This window comes from Zootoca vivipara, chromosome 7, assembly GCF_963506605.1.
Source record: "Zootoca vivipara chromosome 7, rZooViv1.1, whole genome shotgun sequence".
In the NCBI taxonomy this organism is placed as follows: Eukaryota; Metazoa; Chordata; class Lepidosauria; order Squamata; family Lacertidae; genus Zootoca; species Zootoca vivipara.
The window spans coordinates 5721209-5740244 of record NC_083282.1 but is presented as its reverse complement, the minus strand read 5'-3'; the positions used below and the strand labels follow the sequence as shown (position 1 = coordinate 5740244).

The 19036-nt window shown below is 44.4% G+C and overlaps 2 protein-coding genes across 3 annotated transcripts in view; one reads left to right on the top strand and one right to left on the bottom strand.

Annotated features, from left to right (window-relative positions):
- The window catches only part of LOC118089158 (quinone oxidoreductase-like protein 2), a 30173-nt gene extending 23713 nt beyond the window's left edge, over positions 1-6460 (top strand). The window contains exons 4-9 of the mRNA XM_060277445.1: positions 968-1026; positions 1963-2032; positions 2574-2651; positions 3681-3861; positions 5878-6086; positions 6432-6460. Of these exons, the coding sequence (XP_060133428.1) occupies positions 968-1026; positions 1963-2032; positions 2574-2651; positions 3681-3861; positions 5878-6086; positions 6432-6460 (626 nt within the window). The remainder of the gene's footprint in view (positions 1-967; positions 1027-1962; positions 2033-2573; positions 2652-3680; positions 3862-5877; positions 6087-6431) is intronic.
- Positions 6461-13033: 6573 nt separating this feature from the next.
- Positions 13034-19036, bottom strand: part of LOC118089449 (P-selectin) — a 34179-nt gene continuing 28176 nt past the window's right edge. For both annotated transcript variants that reach the window (XM_035124139.2, XM_060276609.1), the window contains exons 17-20: positions 18049-18171; positions 16783-16813; positions 15696-15751; positions 13034-15162 (exon numbers count right to left, since the gene is read on the bottom strand). In XM_035124139.2, the coding sequence (XP_034980030.2) occupies positions 15697-15751; positions 16783-16813; positions 18049-18171 (209 nt within the window). In that variant the 3' untranslated portion in view covers positions 13034-15162; position 15696. The remainder of the gene's footprint in view (positions 15163-15695; positions 15752-16782; positions 16814-18048; positions 18172-19036) is intronic.

Genomic DNA, 19036 nt, shown 5'->3' with positions numbered 1-19036 from the left:
TATAAATAATAAATTATTATTATTATTATCCAAGAGGCTGGGTTCTATAGCCTCTCTCTGTAAAGACTGAAATAAAAAAGGACAGCAAGAAACTTTTCCTTGTCTTTATACTTTCCTGGGCCACCAGCCGGGAGCCGCTGACAGCACCCTGACATTAGGTGACAATATGGAGGGTATGAAAATGGAGGGAGAAACCAAATATATGCCCCCTGACTTCTATGGAACACCATTTTTCTTCCAGAGAGGGGCTGCAACCACTGCAGGCCTTATCTCAACAACCCTTATGAAAGCTCTGTAAAATAACGCACCATTTTCACCCTCCAAATTGCAGGGGGGGGACACAAGTTGGGGGGGGAGGGCAGGTGCTGAGATAATGGTGGCTTCCCTGTGGCCATCTTGTGAGGTCAATGGCTGAGGTGAGACTTGAACCGGGATTTTTCTCCCCCTTGCTCTTAGGGCAGAGAAACCAACTATTATCAGCAAAGGCAAGACGTGGCTATGTATACATAAGCAGCTTATCCCATTTTTATGCTATACAGCAGAGAGAGGGGAAGGATGTTTTTACCTGATGCACATTACTTGATTTGTTTCCTTGTGCTTCAGCCCCCACCAACGTGCTCTGGGAGGAGTGGGATTAACCTTTCCTTCCATTTTCGGAAAAACAACAACTTTTTTCAGTGTTCTCTTTATTGTGCTTGTAGTGACATCTTCTGGTCATTCCTCAGCACTGATTTCTATTAAAGTTGTGTACAGTATTTTGTGATATGCCCAAGCATATGTGTGTGTTATAATTTGCGATACTGGGAGGCAGGAAAATACAGTCAGGAAAGAGGGATTATTTCACCTTTGTTATTCATTGTTAGCATCTGTATTCTGTATGTTCAGTCCATTGAATGAAGCTCACAGTAGGTGCAGAAGCAACAGATAATATAGGCAGCAAACATTATACCTGATGTTCTCTTTTTAGTAATGGCGTTTTCTGGGGATGTGATGGAGACTGGTGAGACTGTCAACAGCCTAAAGGAGGTAAGAGGAATTCATTGGGGCTGGAGGTGTCATAGAATTCTGGCAGAAATGACTGTTTCCTTATTTGTCCCATGTCTGGAATGGAAATCAATTCACCAGAATGAATCAAGGTCCAATACTCTAACCACATTTTTAATCTAGGTTTTTTTTTAAGGAAAGTTTATCGAATGCTGTTCTTTAAAATTGTTTTTTTTGGGGGGAAACAGCTTAACAAATTTCATTACATTAAGCAATATTAGCCTTACAAAAGGATGTCATATAGAGGATGTCATATAGAGGAGGGAGAAAGGTTGTTTTCTGCTGCTCCAGAGAAGCGGACACGGAGCAATGGATTCAAACTACAAGAAAGAAGATTCCACCTAAACATTAGGAAGAACTTCCTGACAGTAAGAGCTGTTCGGCAGTGGAATTTGCTACCAAGGAGTGTGGTGGAGTCTCCTTCTTTGGAGGTCTTTAAGCAGAGGCTTGACAGGCATATGTCAAGAATGCTTTGATGGTGTTTCCTGCTTGGCAGGGGGTTGGACTGGATGGCCCTTGTGGTCTCTTCCAACTCTACGATTCTATGATTCTACATTAAATAAATAATATCTGTGCAACAGTTTAGTCGGGGCAGACTTGCTCTTAGGGTTCTGTCGCACTTAAGGGGGCCAGAAGCAGAGACATGGAGTCGTGCAAGGCAAAGGTATCAAATAGTTCAGGGGCCCAGTTGCTGCCCTGGATGGTGCTGCTTGCACAGACCCTGTTAGCTCCCATATCCCAGTTTGCTATTTGGATTAGAGCCAGGGGGATTGGCGAAATGCTTGCAAAGTTGCTGCTGTCAGGTCAAGAGCGCTGTTTTCAACATGTCTCGATGTTTTATTGTTTTGCGGGGAGGAATGGTAGGGGATCGCTTTATCTCATGTGTTGATAGCTTTCCATTGATGGCTTTGGGACTAGGGGGATCATGTAATTGGTGTGGCCAATACCAAAGCTCTGGCAGAGGAGTACATTGCAGATCAAAAGAGAAGTGAAAACAAGCCCCAAAAGCATCGTTCGTTAGGATTGCAGCATCTAATCCATAAAAATAGCTGCCGAAGCTACCTCACTTCTCCAGATGTGTGGGAAGGGGTTCCCTGTGCTCCTTTGGGCTGGCATTTCTGGGAATTCTCATCACGACATTTTCAACAGCACTGAGCCGTGTTGTATCCCGAATTTAGCAACTGAGGTTAGTTAATCTTCTGGCCAATCTTCTGATGAAAAAAGTGGCAACATCTTTATGTGTTTGGCCATATCTGTTACCACTTGGCCCATTTGCTGTGTGTGTTCTTCTAATCCACATGTATTTGAAGACAGCCAGGACTGCTTCAACTGCAGGGAAATTACCATATTTTCCCGTGTATAAGACTAGGTTTTTTTCGTAATAAATTATGTCAAAAATTAGGGGGCTATACACTATACACGGATAGTGCTGAGGCCATTTTCTTAAATCTGAGTCCTCCAAAATAGGGGGTTGTCTTTACATGGGGGCGTCTTATAGACGGGAAAATATGGAACATATTTTGTGACAGTGACAGCAGCCCCTGGTGCCACTGGACTTCCCACTGTGGATGTCACAACCAATGTTCTTAAGGCAAAGGTAGGCCCCTGTCTGGGACGCAGGTGGCGCTGTGAGTTAAACCACAGAGCCTTGGGCTTGCTGATCAGGAGGTCGGCAGTTCGAATCCCCGCAACGGGGTGAGCTCCCGTTTCTCGGTCCCAGCTCCTGCCAACCTAGCAGTTCAAAAGCACGCCAAAAGTGCAAGTCGATAAATAGGAACCGCTACAGTGGGAAGGTAAACGGCGTTTTCGTGTGTTGCTCTGGTTCGCCAGAAGCGGCTTAGTCATGCTGGCCACATGACCTGGAAGCTGTACGCTGGCTCCCTCGGCCAATAGAGCGAGATGAGTGTCGCAACCCCAGAGTCAGTCATGACTGGACCTACCATAATGGTCAGGGGTCCCTTTACCTTTACCTAAGCCCCCATCCAGAGGGACCCAGGTGGCGCTGTGGTTAAACCACTGAGCCTAGGGCTTGCTGATCAGAAGGTCGGCGGTTCGAATCCCTGTGACGGGGTGAGCTCCCGTTGCTCGGTCCCAGCTCCTGCCAACCTAGCAGTTCGAAAGCACGTCAAAATGCAAGTAGATAAATAGGAACCGCTAAAGCGGGAAGGTAAACGGCGTTTCCATGTGCTGCTCTGGTTTGCCAGAAGCGGCTTTGTCATGCTGGCCACATGACCTGGAAGCTATACGCCGGCTCCCTCGGCCAATAATGCGAGATGAGCGCGCAACCCCAGAGTCGGTCACGACTGGACCTAATGGTCAGGGGTCCCTTTACCTTTACCTTTAAGCCCCCATCCATGTTCATCAGGAGGGGGTGAACTACAGCTGGTCTTTAGACTCAGATGCCATTATGGATGGTTCTACAACTCCCCGGGCTGCAGGGGAAAGGAGGAATCTCCTCCCCTTTCTTGGATTCATGCAATTATGCCTAGTTTTATTTTATTTTCCTTCTGAGTGGCTGCTGTCATGCTCTTTAAACTCACACTTCATTCAAGAGCAATGGCAAATGCAAAGGGTTTACCTGCCGCAGCAGCTGGAAGGCAATCTTTGTGTGTGTGTGTATCTTCTGTGATTGCAAGTGATAGCAGCAGCAGGTAGTGACAGCAAATACGATCTGGCTCTCCAGAAAGGGGCTCTCCAAAGTGTGAATTACAGCAGCGGCAGCCTGAGAGAAGAAGTGAAGAAGCTGACTGAGAACATTGGGGCTGATGTGCTCATTGACACTGTCGGTGGGGACATCTTCAAGAAGGCATTGCACAGGTGGGCTGGGCCCTGCATCCACTTCACGTGAAAAGCTTTCCCACATGCCATAGGATGACCCTACAAGGGCCCTTCCATCTTGGAGGATTTACCTGAATGTGTGCTCTAAACCATCTCCAAAGATTCCCCTTCCCCAAACTGGCCAATTATATTTTGGGATATCTTGGGAGAAAAGCAATGACAAACCTAAATAAATAAATAAATAAATAAATAAATAAAAGCAGAGACATCACTTTGCCGACAAAGGTCCGTATAGTTAAAGCTATGGTTTTCCCAGTAGTGATGTATGGAAGTGAGAGCTGGACCATAAAGAAGGCTGATCGCCGAAGAATTGATGCTTTTGAATTATGGTGCTGGAGGAGACTCTTGAGAGTCCCATGGACTGCAAGAAGATCAAACCTATCCATTCTGAAGGAAATCAGCCCTGAGTGCTCACTGGAAGGACAGATCCTGAAGCTGAGGCTCCAATACTTTGGCCACCTCATGAGAAGAGAAGACTCCCTGGGGAAAGACCCTGATGTTGGGAAAGATTGAGGATACAAGGAGAAGGGGACAACAGAGGACGAGATGGTTGGACAGTGTTCTCGAAGCTACGAACATGAGTTTGACCAAACTGCGGGAAGCAGTGGAAGACAGGAGTGCCTGGCGTGCTCTGGTCCATGGGATCACAAAGAGTCAGACACGACTAAACGACTAAACAACAACAACAATCTGTGTGGGAACCAGCACGATGTAGTAGTCCAAAACGTCTGGAGGGCACTGTGGCGGAATAGTGCCTGATGATGATTCCAGTTCATCATGGGTTAATCTATCACTCCCAGTATAGGCAGGTGTTCCTTGGGAGGCGGAGCTTGATGGGATTGTAAATGGCAGTTGGGAGTCGGCAGTTGGGAGTAAAGTGTTAGAGAGGGATGCAGGAGGTGTATTAACAAGTCTGTGTTATATGAAAAGAAGATGATGAACTAAGAGTTTAAACAAATGAAACCATGTTCTCCAGTTAAATAAAGCTTTCATCTATGTTGTGTCAAATTGGATGTTCCTCCTTATTCCAGCAACGTATCTAAACTCAAAAGGGTAGTGACTGAAGAGGGGAGATAAAACTAAGCCTGAGGAGCAGGTGGAGAGTTTGCATCTCAAAGTCACGCACAGGGGAGGCAAGTGGAGGGAAAGAGTGCCTTGCAGTGGCTAAAGGGCTGAGGCAACCGCTGCTGAGGTGAACCTGAGTTGAGAGGGAAACCTTACTGAGGGCACAATATTGTTCCTGAAACATTTGCCTGGAGTTTTTAAGGATACAGAGCCACGTTATTTGGAAAGCTGGAACTGTACTCTATGTACTAGCAAACCCTTATAAAAACACGGAGTTCATTTGGGAGAAAGAAGGAATAGTGGGTTGTTTGAACAATAACTGAATTCCTTCAGCACACTGTTAGTAATAGAGAAGGGAGGATTGGCAGCGGTGGGATTGTTTCAACCCCGCCATGTTGAAAAGGGCGGGTGTTTGCAAGGTGTTTCCTGTCCTGTCCAGGAGTGCACCGTGCTGGATGAAGCCAGATCTTTTCTAAATAAATTGAATAAACCGCTTAACCCACTGAAAGATATATTTGAGAAGTGAATGTTAAGGGGAACAATGCCAGTTACTAAGCAAGATAGCTGAAGTAACGGGGTCATGTCCTCCATTGTGACACGTCTCCCTGCTGAGTGACTTGGCTGAGAACTTTGGGAAGAGCAACCATTTGAGGATAGCAAGTGAGAAGATAGCAAGTGAGAGGAGAAAAACGAACCCCAAAATGCGTTGCCTTTTTAGGAGGACAGAACGCGAGGCAATGTTCCGTGAGGCAATGGAGAGACTCTCTTCGTCGCAAGTGTAAGTAGGATTTCTTTCTGCATTCTGCTTCTTTCATGTTCCCTCAAGATTTAGAAATGGAGGGTAGGGTTACCTGCCAGATGCCCCAAATTCAGCACAGAGATACGTATCTAGAACCCATTTCCTAATTCCCCCCCCCTCTTCTTTCCTAGGTTACGAAGTCTGAGAAGGCTCCGCGGGTTGCTGGTCTCCTGCTGCCGTTTGCCCAAGATACATCCCCTGGTCGGTGAGGAGGAGGTGGATGAATGGAAGGAAGAAGTAAAAGTAATGAAAGATGGGAAGGAGGAGGTGTTGAAGATCAGAGAAATTTTTGTAAGACCATTCGACCAGGGGATGGAGTCCACTGATACCAACGTGGAGGGTGAGTGTTGATCTTTCTTCATCAGGAACAGGGAGGCCAGAGACAGGGCTGTGGTGCAAAAAACCCTCCGGCACCCCACCCCCATTTCCCTCCCGGTGGGCAGGAGCGTGGCATGGCGGAGGGCAGAGAGCTGTTGCTGGGAGGCGCTGCATCGAGCCTTGCCTCTTCCTTGGCGCCCTCCAGAACTTGGCGCTGTGGTGCCCAGCGCCACTAGCTCCTATGGGCAAGATGCCCCTGGCCAGAGAAAATCTGGCTGCGGGGCGGGGGGGTGGGAGCAGAAGGATGGGTTATGAATATAATAATAAATTAAATATTAAGAATCTTTTCTCTTCTTTTTTGTTCCAGGCAGCGGCAGCAGTGAGACCAGCAGCTAGAGACCAGCTCTTATGCCCCCCTCCCACGCCCAGTTCCCCCTTTCCCACAATTCCAAATAAAGTTTGTAATACAAATATTTGATCATGTTTTTATTCCTGGGGGTTCTTTTTTCCAACAGTTGTGAGGATGGGTGCATCTACAGTGGCAAGAAAGTTACTTGCCCAAAAATGGGAAGAAGAATACGTCCCAGCGAAAGAAGAATGGATACAAAAACTTATAGAATATACAGAAATGGCAAATCTTACTGGAAAATTAATAAATCAAGATAACCAACTTTTTATGAAAGAATGTAAATGGTATATTGAATATAAACAAATAAACTATAAACAGATAAGAACATTGTAATAACCTGCAGTTTTATAAGAGTTGGAAGCTATCTACAGTATATTACATTTTTATATATATAGATTGTTAATACAATTTTATGAAATGGTAAAACGGCATACAAAAAAATTAAAAATTGTTTGTGCGTAACCTTTTAAAATATTTCAATGGAATATACCTCATTTTAGTCATTAATAGGCAAAAGTTCATCCATTTGTGCTACAGGAAATAATTTTTGAGGGGGGAAAAATGAAAAAGTCATCACCCTAGTATCCACGTTTCACCAAAACTGCTTAACCGATTGCGTTCAAATTTTGACACAATGCCGCATGCGAATATGAGAGCAAGCCCATACAATTTTCAAAGACAGATGTCACACCTGTGCCACGTAAAAACCCCGAAACACACCACTCAGACAAAAATGCATTCTGGGAAAAGAACCAGGTTGCAAACTAGCAGCAGCTACACTGGTACTACACCTATAAAACCTTCCCTCTCAACAGCACCTTGGCTCCCGTTTACATACTAGGCCGAAGCCTTTACAGACTAGGCCAAATGGAGGTACTGACTCGCCGGGGTGGGGGTTGGGGGGCGGAGGGGACAGGATAGGTCAGGACACGGGGCCAGTCACAGGGATGAGCCGGGGGTGGGGGGAAGAGGGGGCGTGATACATCAAGGGTGGGGGCAGTCACAGGGATTAGCCACAGCAATGTGTGGCAGGGCCAGCTAGTAGGCTATATATATATAAAGATGTAAACTGCCCATGTCCGATAGTATCCACTTTTCACCAAAACCGCTTGACCGATTACGTTCAAATTTTGACACAATGCCACATGTGAATATGAGATCAACCCCATACCGTTTGCATAGACAGATGTTGCACCTGGGCCAGGCAAAACCCAAAAAACCACGTGTTCCAGAACTCACAAATCAGATGAAAGTGCATGCTGGGAAAAGAACCAGGTTGCAAACCAGCGCCCTCTAGCGGCGGCTACACTGGTACTACACCTATAGAACCTTCCCTCTCAACAGCACCTCGGCTACCGTTTACATACTAGGCCGAAGCCTTTACAGACTAGGCCGAATTGAGGTACTGACTCACCTGGGTGGGGGTTGGGGGGGCCAGGGGATGGGATAGGTCAGGACACGGTGGGATCATTCACAGGGATGAGCCGGGGGTGGGGAGAAGAGGGGACATGATACGTCATGGGTCAGGACAGGGTGGGGGGAATCACAGGGATTTGGCACAGGGTGGGGGCAGTCACAGGGATTAGCCACAGCAACACATGGCAGGGCCAGCTAGTAGTAAATAAAAAGGATATGAAAGAAGGGTGGACAACTTTTCAAAATTTATTAAAACAAGAGAGAGGAAAATATCAATTAAAATAATTTAAGGAATTATCAGGAACTTTAACAACATGGATACCATATCATCATCTGAACCAAGTATTTAAGAAAGATAGGATACGAGGGTTTGGGGAACAGATATCATAACTGGAGAGAGATCTGTTGGAATGTAATGTAAAACTGCTGTCTAAAATGTGTAAGGTTATTGGAATGGGAAACAAAGGATGAGCAAGTAAATTCCTCAATGATACATTGGACAATAGATATTGGCTATAATATAGATATGGAAGCATGGGGACAATTGTGGAATATGGATATAAAACTTACAGCATGAAAGAAAATTATCTGAAAATGTTATATTGATGGTACTGTAACTAACACTGAGTAAATGTATCCCGGTACAGTATGTATATAATAATACATTAAAGTGGACAAATAATAACATTAAAATTAGATCAAGAAACGTGTCACCCATTGTCTGAAAACGTTTATCATAATCAGATTTTTGTGTGTGAATGAAATAAAATTCTTTCAAATAGCTTTTTAATGTTGGCATTTGTCTGTCTCGAGAAGCAATGGAGTGCCCCTCAGGGGGTAAGGTAAAAAGTCAATTGTTTTAGCAGTACCAAAGTGACCTCTCCAGGGACTTCCCAGATGACAAGACTCCCTCTTTTGTCCTTGCAGATGTGGTTCAAAGGAAAGCAGAGCGAGGCGCCAGTTGGGCTGCAGGAGTTGTCAGAAGGGGTTGTAAACGGCACCATACAACCGCCTGAGGGACTCCAGTCCAGATCATAGCTGCCAAGTTTTCCCTTTTCTCGCGAGGAAGCCTATTCAGCATAAGGGAAAATCCCTTAAAATAAGGGATAACTTGGCAGCTATGGTCCAGATTTGTGTAGGGTTTACTCCTTAGCCTTCGGCTCCCGAAGATATAATGTTTCCTAAACAGTTCCTTTGGGACTGTTCTTCCCAAAATCATGGTACACGAGACCAGAACGAGCTGCAGAAGCTTTAGTGAAAGTTTATTGAAAATATCTTCAAAATTCTCTGTCCTCTGAAGTAAAATATTTCATTATCTATATAATGAACACACTAAGCATTGGCATTTTTATATTGAGGATTACAGCCTTGGTGGATGGAACAGAACAAGCAGGGACCACACACCCAGTGTTTCACTATAACCCCAAAGGAAAGCGGGAAGTGTACTTTCAGGTACACGGTGTGTGTGTGTGTGTGTGTGTGTTAGAGAGAGACTACAGATTTATCCACACCAGAGTTTACTATTTGTAGCTCTTTGCATTCCCATTTAATTTGTATAGTCCACATGATGTTACTTTCAAAGAACACCAGCCTTGGTTATTTCTCCCCATAAATTTTGATTCACCCAGTATAGAAATAATCTGAGAAATGAGAAATGGTCTCAGGGTTGCAGATGGTTTGCTTGGGTTTTTTGGGGGGTGGGCGGATCAATTGTTATTTTCTGCTATTCTCTACTACTGCATCGAGGCTGTCTCTTTCAGCTGTGCCTGTCACTATACCTCTCCTCTCTCAGGTACCCTAGACTGACATCTCAGGGTACACAACGGAATGCAATGTGATGAGCCCACAAATTGGCATGCTGCAGTAGTTATCCTTTCAACCAAGTGGAAACATATGCATCTGTGTCAATTTGATTAAACTGAAAACAGGTGTTGAAAGAGAGGCAGTAAACAGAGCCATAGCTATGGAGGGCCTAGCGGGGGGCAGGGTTGCCCTGGGTGAAGGGGCACCATTGTGTTCCCAGCCTGTGCGTAGGTGTATGCAAATGTGCATGGGGGATGCCAAACTGGGTCTTTGACCCGCGTGAAATAAAACCTAGTTTTGCCCCTGCAGGAAAACCCAACCAGTCACTAGAGAAACAGCATCCCATCTTCCTCACCACAGAGGATGGCTTTGCAGAAATACATCAAAATTTCATGCAATCCATAAAGAAAGCGAGGTAAAAAAATAGGGAGAGAAAAATAATCCACCACATATTCATATACAACAAGCAAGATCATATATAATAACAAATCAGATTCCTTCCCTAGATATTTACAGTGTTCTTAATTATGCTGTTTTCCACTTCTGGTTTTTGTCGCGTAGGGAAGAGGGTAGAGAGATGTGCAGCAGAGGAGAGTCGCCTGGGTGAAGTGACCTCCTAAAATCCCGGGGTGAGGCCGGGAAAGCTTGGCGAATCCCCAGCAGTGCCTTAAACAAGCTCCCCGCCAGGGCAGCACAGTGAAATTTTAGATTTTACAGGACAGGAACCAAGACCCAGAAATCTCGAGGAATTAAGAAATCTGGTTACAGATTAACTAAAGGTAGGTAAAGGTAAAGGGACCCCTGACCATTAGGTCCAGTTGTGACCGACTCTGGGTTTGCGGCGCTCATCTCGCGTTATTGGCTGAGGGAGCCGGCGTACAGCTTCCAGGTCATGTGGCCAGCATGACTAAGCCGCTTCTGGTGAAGCAGAGCAGCACATGGAAACGCCGTTTACCTTCCCACCGGAGCGGTACCTATTTATCTACTTGCACTTTGATGTGCTTTCGAACTGCTAGGTTGGCAGGAGCTGGGACCGAGCAACGGGAGCTCACCCCATCGTGGGGATTCGAACCGCCAACCTTCTGATCGGCAAGCCCTAGGCTCTGTGGTTTAACCCACAGCGCCACCTTCGCTAAAGGTACATCAGATTAATGAACTGTTTAAGATAGGAAAAATGGCTTTGCAGAAGAAAAGTCTCAGTTTACCAAAGACCTACATTGGCTCCCAGTATGTTTCTGAGCACAATGGAAAGTGTTGTTGCTGACCTTTAAATCCCCAATCGGCCTCAGCCCAGTATACCTGAAGGAGCGTCTCCACCCCCATCGTTCTGCCTGGACACTGAGGTCCAGCGCCGAGGGCCTTCTGGTGGTTCCCTCACTGCAAGAAATGAAGCTACAGGGAACCAGGCATAGGGCCTTCTCGGTAGTGGCACCCTCCCTGTGGAATGCCCTCTGTGACAATCCCACCACTGCCACCAAAAATGTGACGATCCCACCGCTACCACCAAAAATGTGACAATCCTCCCTTCTCTATTAGTAACAGTGTGCTGAAGGAATTCAGTTATTGTTCAAACAACCCACTATTCCTTCTTTATCCCCAAATAAACTCCCTGTTTTTATATGGCTTTGCTAGTACATAGAGTACAGTTCCAGCTTTCCAAATAACATGGCTCTGTATCCTTAAAAACTCCAGGCAAATATTACAGGAACAATCTTGTGCCCTCAGTAAGGTTTCCCTCTCAACTCAGGTTCACCTCAGCACTCTTTCCCTCCACTTGCCTCCTCTGGGCGTGACTTTGAGATGCAAACTCTCCACCTGCTCCTCAGGCTCAGTCACCACCCGTTTGAGTTTAGATACGTTGCTGGAATAAGGAGGAACATCCAATTGGACACAACATAGATGAAAGCTTTATTTAACTGGAGAACATATCTATTTCTTTATGGTTTCATTTGTTTAAACTCTTAGTTCATCATCTTCTTTTCATATAACAGACTTGTTAATACAGCTGCTGCATCCCTCTCTAACACTCTACTCTCCCCAACTGCAGACTCCCAACTCCCAACCGCCATTTAGAATGCCATCAAGCTCCGCCTCCCAAGGAACACCTGCCTATAATGGGAGAGATAGATTAACCCATGATGAACTGGAATCATCATCAGGCACTATTCCGCCACACCCTCCCACCAGATGTTAAAGAGATAAACAACTACAGTGGTGCCTCGCTAGACGAAATTAATTCGTTCCACGGGTCTAGCGAATCCCATAGGGATGCACTGAATTTTTTTTTACTTTTTTGCCCATAGGAACGCATTAATTGAATTTCAATGCATTCCTATGGGAAACCGCGATTCGCTAGACGAATTTTTCGTAAAACGCATTCGTCTAGCGAGGCAAGCTCCGCTCGAAAAATCCTTTCGTTAAGCGGAAATTTCGTTAAGCAGGGCATTCGTTAAGCGAGGCACCACTGTACCTGACATTTAGAAAACATCTGAAGGCAGCCCTGTTTAGGGAAGTTTTTAATGTGTGACATTTTAATGTAGTTTTATCTTTGTTGGAAGCCACCCAGAGTCGCTGGGGAAACCCAGCCGGATGGGCGGGGTACAAATAAATTATTGTTATTATTATTAGATACAAATATAAAACTATTATCAAAAATGTACAAACTGCTGTTGTAGTGGCAAACTAAAGAGGAATTTGTGAAATTGAGAATGATTTAGCAGGCAAAAGATGTGGGTGACTGTATTGATTATGAATGATGGGGAAAGTTGTGGAAAAATAAATATGAATTTTGCAGCATGTTATGCGATGTGAGGGAGCTGGTCCAGCTTTCCACAAGTAACGACTCGCGACTCCACGTCTGTATATTTACAGCTTTTTATTATACAGATATGTAAGACAGAGCTAAAGTTCTCATGTCCATTCAGTCACTTTCCGATCCGGGAAGTGGCGTCCTGTAGAAACGCCTCCAACACATCAGTCTGGGAACCGCTAGTCTCCTCCTTTCTTCCCTACGTTTAAACCCCCTGCGTTGTTGAGGTGACGGGGCTACTACCTCCCCCTCTGCTCCCGAGCTGTTCAGATGTTGCCCAGGCTCTCTAGAGCCAGAGAGCCCCTCCATCACAAGGCTCTGTACCTGCCTGTTGCCACTGCATGACGTTCCCGGACTGCCCTGGCATTGCACAGGGCTCTCAGCTCTCTGCTGACCCCTGGTGGTCCCCTGACATGCAACAAAAGAAAATCTGATGAAAATGGCCCACAAATGGTATTTAACACCCACCAGATTGGAGAAAATGTCTAAAAAAGAAAAAAAAGGTATGTGGGAAGTGTAATTAAATTGTGGGATCTTTTATTAATATGTAGTGGTCCTGTAAAATAATTAAGGAATATTGGAAAACTATATCTAATGAATTTTAAATGATACTTAATTAACTTTCCCCAGAACAGCTGAGATTTTTCTCTTGGGGATGGTAACAATGGAGGTCCCAAAAAAACAAGAGAGTTTATTACTATACGCCACCCCCACAGCTAGAACCTTATGAGCACAAAGGTGGAGAACAAGTATAGTCCCCACTAAGGAAGAATGACAGTGTAAAATCTTCAAATACTGTATGCTGAACTGGCTGGTCTGACGAATAGGATGAGAAAATGATGATAAGGAATATAAAAAGGAATGGATAATGTTTATTGATTGTTTCAAGAACCAGTGTAGACAGATACATAGCTTAGCAGGTCTCAAGTAAATCTGGCAGAGTTGAAATAGACAACAAATTGGATGATATCAAGATGTGGCTTATGCGGAGAAGTAGAAAAGCAAAGGAACCAGAAAAAGTGAGGAAGGGAAGTCATATGGTATATGTATATATGCTGTATTTGGTATGAAGTTGTAAGTGGGACAAGGAAGGGGAGGGGGGTTTAAATATGCTCTCTGTTCCTGTTTTTGAAAATGCAAAAAAGAGAGGGACAGATGCTTTCCAATGTCTTGGTGCACCAATATTCTTCTGTATCTATACCAAATATTAAAATAGTTTTGGTACAATTGTTTGTTTTAATCATGTCTCTTATTAGATGTGCTACTATGCCTACTGATATATTTAAGATCTATTATGCTCCAGTATCAGAGCCTTAGCTTCAAATGTGTTAGTATAGTATCTATTGGAAAAATCCCAAGAATGTTGAGGGGGGGAAACATTAAAGGTAAAGATAAAGGACCCCTGGCAGTTAAGTCCAGTCGCAGACGGCTCTGGGGTTGTGGCGCTCATCTCGCTTTACAGGCTGAGGGAACCGATGTTTGTCCACAGACATTACTACATTTTTATTCTGCCATTCCACCAAGAAGCTTGGGGAACCATACCTTGTTCCCATTTTATCCCAGCAACAAGCCTGTGAGGTAGGTTAGGCTAAGTATAACAGGCCAACCTCACCTAATAAGCTTCAGAGCTGAATGAGGATTTGAACCCAGGCAGTGGCATTTGCTTCTTGTGTTTCTATTCTACCTGTGGCTATAGCAGGTAACCAGTGTAAAATTTGCTAAGTTGCTAGGTTTGCCTCTGCTAACAAAGTACACAAAATGGTTTTTTTAAGCTGCCATTTATTCAATGGCACACTAGAAATATTTGACTGCAGCCTCATAGGCGGTCAATTTATAATTTACAAGTGCAGAATGTGGTGCTGACTGCAGAATTCAGCTTTGGAGCACGTTCTCTTTCATTTGCTTTTTAAAAAGACATTCCTGTCCTGAGTGGCAGCTGGCATTCTCCATTGTATAGTTTGTGCCCACAAATTAACAATGTTTTCCTAGTCTGGACAGCAAGGCTCAGGTAGGTTTTTCTAGCATGGTATGTGCATATTAAATGATCTAGTCATATCTTGACAGTGATCCCCAAGTTTGTTTTAATGTTTGGGTATTTTTTTAAAGGCAGCCTTACAACAGGTCCTGAATCCAAGTCTGGGTAAAGAAAGAAAAACCAGTATGTCCAGAAATATTTTACAGCAGCTTTTGACAAAGTTTTTCAGCCACAGCATCTCTGCAAGACCTTTTAATGATAAAGGTTGAGAGTTGGCAGGAGTCTGACAGCATAAGGAGAATGCAGGTCATCTAAGATAGACAGGCGATGAAGGCAAATGATGAGACAATTTGAAATCCATTAAACTCTACAATGTGGATGATGACTGGAAGCACAGAGCAGGATATCGGGGAGAGCTAGATGCTTCAAGCATACGAACGTAAGCAGGGCTTGCTGAACTAGTCCAGCGTCCTGTTCTCACAGTGGCAGAACAGATGCCTGCAGAAAGCCTGCAAGCAGGACCTGAGCACAAGAACACTTCCCTGCCAGCCCAAGGTATTCTGAAGCATGAATTTATTCCATCTCCCAGCAACCAGGCAGCAGAAGCTCTCACTGACAGTGGTGACACAGATTAATGAGGTTGCAGGAAAGTCCCATTGCATCAGCACTTTTCTTCCAGATGAGTTCTGTGTGGATACAAATGAAATGTAGGAATACAGCTTACAATCAGAGAAATAAGGTAGGTTCTTAAAATGTACATTTCAAGCTTCAAAAGCCAATGTAAAGTGGTGTCTGAGACAGTCTGTAAGGAAAGAGGTGGTCTTTTCAGGTCTTTCAGGGGCCTGTGCCGTTTAGGGCTTTGAACATCAACATGAGCACCTTGAATTGGGCCAGAACACAAACCAGCAACCAATGCGGGTATCTTAAAGCAGAAGTTATATGGGAACTAAATGGAACCGCAGTCAGTAATCCAGCTGCTGCATTTTGGTCCAGTTGAAGTTTCTGAGTAATCTTTGAGCACAACACCACATAGTAATAATAGCGCTTCCACCTACCAGTGTAAGAAGAGCAATGCTTTAGCAGCATTAAAGAGCCCTGAAGCAACCCAGTTCAGTTAGTTGACACACATAAACCAGCCACAAGAGGGCATAAAAGTACTGGCATCCTAAGCATCACATTAACGCAATACAGTATCAAAGCAACACAATGGCAGACTTACCTTAAAAAGCAGAGCTGAAGCCTGCGTTGGAGAATACACCAGGCGCTCCCAAATCACTATAAAGGCAATACAAACAGAGGGTTGTTTTTCTAGAGCTGGTGTAGCCTGGAGAACAAAGGGCCCAATGCTCAGAAGGCACTTTTGCTCCATTTCTGTTCCCGCAGGAAGTAATTTTAACTCAGCAAATTGCCAGGATGCCCTAGCTCAAGTTTCTCTCTCCCCCCACCCCATTTTTGTTTTAAAGGCTGTGATTGCTGGCTAAACCTTCACTCATTTCCAGAAGAAGAAGAAGATAGCCAGTATCCAGTATCAACAAGAAGTATACCTAAACAAATTCTATTTGGCATATTATCATTCCAATTCTATCAGGAGAAAAATAATCATGAAAACACATTAAAAAGATCATCTGGATCGGCCCAACCTGTAATTTGCCTGCCCTTGCAGCAATGTGGCCCTCATTGTACTGACTTTCAGAAGTGTTCATCTTTTCAAATGCTGTTGCATAAAGTTATATTTCTGAGTAACAAGAGTTGGTGAGAAAACCACCAAAAGTTCAGCCTTCCTAACTGTAATTTCAGCTATGAAGAAAAAGAAGCAAAAGAAGCCTTGGGGTTGGACAGAGGAACAAGACTGATGACAGAGGTCATTTGGACAACCATTTACTTTGGCTTAAATCAGAATCTTGGTTGGCTGTATCACGGGAAGTAGAGTATGGTATTTTTCTGCCTGCAAGGCTTGAGGGTGCCAGGACACAGCTGTACCTGAGCTTTCAGATGCTGAATGGCAACCCATGCACATACAAGGAAGGAACGAAGCCTCATTTGTCTCAATGGGACTTACTCCCAAGTAAATATGCTTAGGATCATGCTACACATCTTGTTAACTAAAACTGTCTGACCAGATCTGAATGACGGATCTACTCTCTCTGTGTGTTTGTTAATCTTTACCTCTCTTTTCAAAACAGCTTGCGAATCTGTCAGAATGGACTCTGGTACATTTAATCTTATGCCTCATTAAATTATTAGTCATTATTTTTGCATACTAGAAAAAAGAGGATGGTCTAATTTCATGTAGTGATTCATGGTACCTGGTATGATCAAGGAGCCTTTTCTTTTCCCCTGACAGTCAAAGTTGGCATTGGATGGTGCAGAGAATTTGAGAAAGAGAGAGAGAGAGAGATTCAGTTATTGTCATTTATTTATGTAAGAAGCAAATATGCCAGTGATTTGTTCTCAAATACAAAGTAGTGATAGATGGAGTAATTCCATTTGCATTCCGCCACTCCACCAAAAAGCAGAGGGAGTCAAATGGGTTTTTCTTCATAAAACAATCCTGAGAGACTGCTTAGACAGAGAATTCCTGGCACGAAGTTCCCCACTGAGTTTCATCCTAGTTCCAGATACAGAAATATGTACACAAACAATGCTATGGCCACCATGACTATAAAAGATCCTTGGCTAACAAACTTGCAGCCAGTCAATTGGTTATATGATTCCCAGACCTCAGTATTAAAACATTTCTTAAATGGAAATGGATACTGCACCCTCACACACACCCCAAAAAACTCCCCACAACACTATCTTTTCCCCCATTGTGAAACATGATAACTAAGGCGGGTGACATTTGGCCTTGCACTCTTATGTGCTTTCTTTTTTTGAAAGTGTGCAGATGCATCAATACAGAAATACCTGCATGCATGTCCAGAACAACAACAAAAATAGAGGTAGTGGAGGTTGGAGGAGGAGAGGACGGGGTACGGGGGGGGGCAACAACAACAACAACCCAGATACATTTTGCTAAGCTCTTTTCACACAGTGAAATAGCAATGAATATCCATGACTGAAAAAAGGGTATGTGCGGAAACTAATGCACACAGAGAGAAAAATCTAATTTCCAAGGTAGGGGAAATTAATGACATATTTTATATAAGGCCCCCATTTGAAAGCACCCATATATTACAAGGTGCATAAGCTGCAGGTCTTTCTTGTGGCACAGAATGAAGTGGGGACTCTGGTAGCAGAATGCCACTGTGCCACTTCCGAAAGTAAGTGGGGAGTCATTTTTAAATCCCCAGCCCCGCCATGTAAAAAGGTGCCTGCATGTCAAACATATCAGAAATAAGCCTACCACAAAACACCTCTCAAATTTACAACACGAGAGGAGGATTGTTTTTACATGAGAGAGTCACCCTGGGACAATTACATGCACACACAGCCTGAAGTGCTATGGAACATACCTTTACCACCACTTTCTGCATATCTAGCTCCTCAAGAAGATGTTAATCAAAATAAAAAGTCGAAAACATGACCCGGTTCAGGGAAGTAAATAAGTTGGGGCACCTGGGTTTTCTTACCTTTTTTCCTGAAGCGTCTGATAGCCAGAGCGATCAGACTCCCAGAAAGCACGAGGGCTATAGCCGATACTGTGGCTCCACCAGTATAAAGCAGAGCTTTTGTGTAATAAGGGGCAACATTTTCTGGAATGAATAACAAACATAACAGTTAGAGACTGAGTCATTTCCAGTTCTATGGTCTGCTGCCTAGTGGCTCCCTCAGCAAGACAAATCCAAGTGCTGCAGACTGTGATCAAGCCAGAGAGACTTCATGGCAATATAGTCACTCTGTCTTCTTAGAGTCCCTTCCTTCCTGTACCACATAGGTGTTGGCTCAATCTTTTTTTAAGGGGGGGGGGGCTGCTGCCTCCATTGCTAAGGCCAAACACAGGACCCCCTCAATGTTCCTCAGAAGATGGTACCTCTGCTGTAGCAGCAGCACTTCACTCCTCCAGCTTATCCAGGTGGATTTAGCTTTACCAGCCAAGACCAGCCTGGACACCATCAGCTGACCCCACAAGCCACCTGCACCAGACTTTATAAAACCCTTCCATCCAAGAACGCAGCTCAACTACCTGTGCATGTCTTACTTCTAACAGGAATGTTTCACATGCCCACAGTGCCACCAACTGCAAGAGTTCTGCAAATGTACAGCAAACCAAGCTGGCTACCATCTATGATGCCAGCAGAATATTTCCTTCCTCCTGAGCCCCAGGACAGTTCTGCAACTTTTTTGGAATTATTTTCTTTTTTAAAAAAATAAGGGTGCTTCTATGCTAAGCATTTTAGAAGAAGCTATTCACGTGGGTGGTGCTGTGGGTTAAACCACAGAGCCTAGGACTTGCTGATCAGAAGGTCAGCGGTTCGAATCCCTGTGACGGGGTGAGCTCCCGTTGCTCAGTCTCAGCTCCTGCCAACCTAGCAGTTCGAAAGCACGTCAAAGTGCAAGTAGATAAATAGGTACCGCTCCGGCGGGAAGGTAAACGGCGTTTCCGTGTGCTGCTCTGGT